This window comes from Salvelinus fontinalis, chromosome 28 (genome assembly GCF_029448725.1).
Source record: "Salvelinus fontinalis isolate EN_2023a chromosome 28, ASM2944872v1, whole genome shotgun sequence".
Taxonomy (NCBI): Eukaryota; Metazoa; Chordata; class Actinopteri; order Salmoniformes; family Salmonidae; genus Salvelinus; species Salvelinus fontinalis.
Genome location: NC_074692.1, coordinates 1210216 through 1216285, shown reverse-complemented (window position 1 = coordinate 1216285; position 6070 = coordinate 1210216). Strand labels below are relative to the sequence as shown.

The 6070-nt window shown below is 49.1% G+C and overlaps 1 protein-coding gene across 1 annotated transcript; it reads right to left on the bottom strand.

Annotated features, from left to right (window-relative positions):
* Window positions 1–941: 941 nt before the first annotated feature.
* Window positions 942–1871, bottom strand: LOC129825856 (G-protein coupled receptor 183-like). The gene has a single exon (XM_055885988.1). It carries the CDS (start codon window positions 1869–1871, stop codon window positions 942–944), a length of 930 nt encoding a protein of 309 aa, XP_055741963.1.
* Window positions 1872–6070: the final 4199 nt, after the last annotated feature.

The window sequence follows — 6070 nt, the reverse complement described above, 5'->3', positions numbered from 1 at the left end:
TTGTGCAACTCGTGTAGCCTATGTAGGCTTAAATCTAAACATTTTCAATATTGTCCATAGGTGAACGTCTGTAGGCATGATGAAATACCACATATGGATGGACTACATACATTTTACATGCAGGGTAATAAAATAGGCGCAGGGTTTGCAAGAATTTGCCACATAGTCGAACAAGAGACGTGCAAGTTAATGAATCATCCATCTTGAGGTAGCATTCGATACTATGACATTCCTAGTGGAACATTTTTGGATAGCTGGAAAAATAAATGCTGGTTAGGAGAGACATATTTACAGTCTGGTCCATTCCATCTCTCAAATCCCATTTCACCTCAGTCCACAACAAAAGTGAAGTTACATTTCACATGCATCATTCTTGGAAGGGTCCCAACACAAGGATACAGAAGCCTATCTCCGATAATGATGGGAATAGGAATATGTTTTGGGTGTTCACTTTGAACCCGGTTAATTTCCTTTTACAGAAGATAAATGAGGTGTAGTTTATATTTTTCATAAATATGTCACCACAACATGTGCATTAATTAATTAAATGAATACCGGGTTAGAAAGGAAAATGTGTCAGTCTTTACAGTAAAAACAAAAACGAAATACAAGAGCGTGGGTAGGCTACCAGAGAAAGTTTGGGGAGAAATAGTGGAAAAGGAAATTGAAGCAAACAAGGGTGTTGAGCAAAATTTGGCATTTAGATTGTTTACGCCGGTTGCCCCAAGACCCTCACTATGCTTAAAATTCTTCCTCCGTCTTTGCTCATCCTTTAGTGATCAAAACCGATTCTGTGTGTGAGAGAAAAAAGACAGAAACATCAACACCTACAGTCTTGACACATTACCTAAATAGTTGACACAGTGTTAACTCCAAACCCTGGTCCTGGAGAGCCAGGTTGTAGACTTTTGTTCTAACATTTAGATCTTGATTCAGTTGGTTTATGGGTCTGAAACGGAAACCTGGGGGGTCTCTATAAGACCAGGGTTGGTGACTCCTTTGTAATAGCCTACCTTCCGTTTGGGACACACTCTCCTCCACACCGTTCTCCATACCGCACCTCTTAGTGCTGGGCTGCCCCAGATGTACAACGCTGGTGTGACCAATGCGTTAAACCTCGCCAAGATGGCAAACAGATTCGTTGCCTCATTCCTAAACTTCAGACCACGGTAAGTTAGCTGCCGCACTATGATATTGACAAAGGAGGGAGCCCATAACGCTAAGAAGCAAATGACCACAAACACTATGATGCGCAGAGACTCTTTCTTGTTATCTCTCTCAGTGCTGGGTGCCTCTCGCCCTAGCTGGTTTCTGGCTATGATGTACAACTTGATGGTCATCAATACCTTGGTGAGAACTATTATTTGCAAAGTCATAACGCCGAATGCATTGATCTGCGCAGCTTTTGAGATGGGAACCATGTTTTGCACCATTAATATGGAATAGGTGTAAATCCAACAAAATGCACAAATTCCAATGACAAACGAACGCGAGATGAAGCGATTGTAAAAAAAGGGGTGGCACACTGCAAAGTACCTGTCAAATTGTGCAAACAAAAATGTGAGCACATTCACCCCTAGGAATGAAGGCAAAATGTAAAACGTTCCATTTCTGGATGGGTAGCCTTCTTGAACGTCGAAGAGACCGAGGTAGTAAATGGAAAAACCAGTCAGTGTGTCACTGATGCTGGTGTTCAACATGAATATGAACCGATTCTGTATTCGCAGAGATCTCGTGCTAAAGATAGCGATCACTACCGAGCCAGCTAGGAGAATGGCACTTGTAGCGAACAGAATGTGGAAAATAAAGATAAGAACGCCCTCGGGGCTGTCGAAGTCAACCGACAGTGGAATGGTCGCATTTGAGAGCATCGTGACGTTCAGTCAGATGGTGAGCGATGAATCAGTATTTATAGCCGAACCACCATGTCTAATGAATGCACGTCTCTCCTGAGGGGCAGCACATTGTCACCAGAGTAAATATGTTTACAGGCACACAATTAGCGTTGTTATGCAAGGTCAGGGGTAGATTGGGCCTGAGATGTGAACATGGAAAGTTTAACCACTATATGATTTGTATTGGCTGAAAAACAATGCCTTATCATATTTAGATTACAAAATGTATAAAGGACAATAACTTAATTGCCATGTCAAGGAATTCATGTTTGCCATCGCCAAATCCCAATGCTCTTTATTATCCGAGGTGAGGGGTAGAAGGAGCCTAATTTCCTCTCTTACTTACTGCTAACTATACACATATTGGGCCTTGCTAGGGAAAGAAGAGCCCACACATTAGTTGGAGTTAATTAGACCTGTAATCAGTAGGCTATAGGCCTAATGGTAACCTCTCAACCTGATTCCTCCCTCCATAGACTGTCTTGAATGATGTCACTGTTACGAGATTGTGTTTAGAGGTAGGTGAAGGAGTCAAGTGCAGGAGAGAAGAGATGTCCGAGATGCGTTTTTTAATAGGCAAGTCCACAAACATATAGGTCAGGTACAATACCAAAATAAACGCCATTGACAACTGAGAAACCAGTTACTCACGGAAGGAGGAAAAAGCAACACTCCTAAACTTATTCACACTTGGTATAATACTTGAAAACAAACAAGGCACAACCTTAACGGGCAACATCAAACAAATAATCCCGCACAAACCTAGGCAGGCAACAGGGGTAATTAAACACACAGAAATTAAGGCAAATGAAAACAGGTGTGAAAGAACCGAAGACAAAACAAACAGAAAAGGAAAAAAGGATCGGTGATGGCTAGTAGGCCGGCGATGCCAACCGCCTAGCGCCGCCCGAACAGGGAGAGGAACCATCTTCGGTGGAAGTCGTGACAGTAACCCCCCTGATCGTGGCTCCCGCAGCGCGCCGACGCCGGCCTCGAGGATGACCCGGAAGACGAGGCGCAGGGCGATCCGGATGGAGGTGGTGAAACTACGTCCTCCACCGGCACCCAGCATCTCTCCTCTGGGCCGTACCCCTCCCAATCCACGAGGTATTAAAGGCCCCTCACCCGATGGCTCGAGTCCAGTATGGACCGAACTGCATACGCCGGGGCCCCCTCGATGTCCAGGGGGGGCGGAGGGACATCCCGCACCTCAGCTTCTGAGGAGAGACACATGAAACGAGGGGTTAATACGGTAATAAGGGGGAGCTGTAACCTATAACACACCTCGTTTATTCTCCTCAGGACTTTAAATGGCACCACAAACCGCGGACCCAGCTTCCGGCAGGGTAGGCGGAGGGGCAGGTTTCGGGTTGAGAGCCAGAACCGGTCTTCGCTGCGGTGGCGGTCAGCGCTTGCCTTCTGCCGCCCTTCGGCCCGTTTAAGGTACCCGTGGACGGTCTCCCAGGTCTCCCTTGAGCGCCTCACCACAGGAGTCTCGGTCTGGCTCTGATGCCACGGTACCAGGACCGGCTGATACCCCAAAACGTACTAGAAGGGCAACAGGTTCGTAGAAGAGTGGTGGAGTGAGTTCTGGGCCATCTCTGCCCATTGGATGAACTTCTCCCACTCCGCTGGCTGGTCCTGGCAATACGACTGCAGAAACATACCCACATCCTGGTTCACTCTCTCCACCTGCTCATTACTCTCGGTGTGAAAACTCTCGGTAAGGCTGACCGAGACCCCCGGACGTTCCATGAACGCCTTCCACACTCTGGACGTGAACTGGGGACCCCGATCAGAAACGATGTCCTCAGGCACCCTGTAGTGCCGGAAGACGTTTGTAAACAAGGCCTCCGCAGTCTGTAGGGCCGTAGGGAGACCGGGCAAAGGGAGGAGACAACAGGACTTAGAAAACTGATCCACAACGACCAGGATCGTGGTGTTGCCCTGTGACGGAGGCAGATCGGACAGGAAGTCCACCGACAGATGTGACCAAGGCCGCTGTGGAACGGGAAGGGGTTGTAACTTCCCTCTGGGCAGGTCCCTAGGAGCCTTGCACTGAGAGCACACCGAGCAGGAGGACACATAAACCCTCATATCCTTGGCCAAAGTGGACCACCAGTACTTCCCACTAAGACTTCGCACCATCCTACCGGATGACCAGAGGAGGGGGACGTGTGAGCCCGCCAGATCAGCCTGTCACGAACCTCAAGCGGAACGTACATCCGTCCAGCTGGACACTGTGGTGGAGTAGGCTCGACACGCGATGCTCGCTCGATGTCCGCGTCCACCTCCCACACCGCCGGTGCCACCAGACAAGAGGCCGGAAGAATGGAAGTAGGATCGATGGACCGCTCCTCCGTATCACACAGTCGGGACAGTGCATCTGCCTTAGTGTTCATGGAACCTGGTCTATATGATATAGTAAAACTAAATCAGTTGAAAAACATAGCCCACCTTGCCTGGCGAGGGTTCAGTCTCCTCGCCGCTTGGATGTACTCCAGAATACGGTGGTCAGTCCAGATGAGCAAAGGGTGTTGAGCCCCCTCAAGCCAATGTCTCCACACCTTCAGAGCTTTGATGACAGCCAACAACTCCCAATCCCCCACGTCATATTTTCGCTCCACTGAGCTGAGCTTTCTCTAAAAGAATGCACAGGGGCTGAGCTTCGGTGGCGTACCCGAGCGCTGTGAGAGCACGGTTCCAATCCCAGCCTCGGACGTGTCCACCTCCACTATGAATGCCAAAGAGGGATGCGGATGAGCCAGCACGGGAGCCGAGGTAAACAGAGCCTTTAGGCGACCAAAAGCTCTGTCCGCCTCAGCCCGACCACCGCAGACGCACCGGTTCCCCCTTCAGCAGTGACGTAATGGGAGCAGCCACCTGCCCAAAACCCCGGATCAAATCCGGTAGTAGTTGGCAAACCCTAAAAACCGCTGCACCTCCTTTACCGTGGTTGGAGTCGGCCAATTACGCACGGCTGCAATGCGGTCACACTCCATCACCAACCCTGATGTGGAAATGCGATACCCTAGAAAGGAGACGGCCTGTTTGAAGAACAAGCATTTCTCAGCCTTGACATACATGTCATGCTCCAACAGTCGCCCAAGTACCTTGCGCACCAGATACACATGCGCGGCGCGTGTAGCGGAATAGACCAGAATGTCATCGATATACACCACCACACTCTGCCCGTGCAGGTCCCTGAGAATCTCGTCTACAAACGATTGGAAGACTGCTGGAGCATTCTTCAACCCGTATGGCATGACGAGGTACTCATAATGGCCGGATGTGATACTAAACGTTGTCTTCCACGCATATCCCTCTCGGATACGCACCAAGTTATACGCACTCTTGAGATCCAGTTTTGTGAAAACGTGTGCCCCGTGAAATGACTCAATCGCTGTGGCGATGAGAGGTAGCGGGTAACTGTAGCCCACCGTGATGGAATTTAGACCTCTATAGTCAATGCATAGACGCAGACCTCACTCCTTCATCTTCACAAAAAATAAACTCGAGGATCTACCAGGAGATTTATCGCACAATCCCCTCGTAGATGAGGTGGTAATTGGGTCGTCTTATTTTTACAGAAGGCGATAGCCAAATCGACATATTCTGAGGGAATGCGCACGGTGGAGATTTGGTCTGGACTCTCGTCGTTGCACCGATGGAAACCCCAACACACCTACCTGAGCACTCCTCTGACCACCCCCTTAGAGCCCTCTGTTGCCACGAAATCTTAGGGTTGTGACAGGCCAACCAGGGGATCCCCAGCACCATCGGAAACGCGGGAGAATCAATGAGGAAGAGACTAATTCTCTCCTCATGACCCTCCTGCGTAACCATGCCCCAGTAAAACTGACTATCCTACAGATCCTTGACTTCGGGGATGTCATCTACAAAATAGCTTCCAATACTCTCCTCAGCAAATTGGATGCAGTCTATCACAGTGCCATCCGTTTTGTTACCAAAGCACCTTATACCACCCACCACTGTGACCTGTATACTCTAGTCGGCTGGCCCTCGCTACATATTTGTCACCAGACCCACTGGCTCCAGGTCATCTATAAGTCTATGCTAGGTAAAGCTCCGCCTTATTTCAGCTCACTGGTCACGATAACAACACCCACCCGTAGTACGTGCTCAAAATCAACACGCCCTTTGTCCGCCTTTTT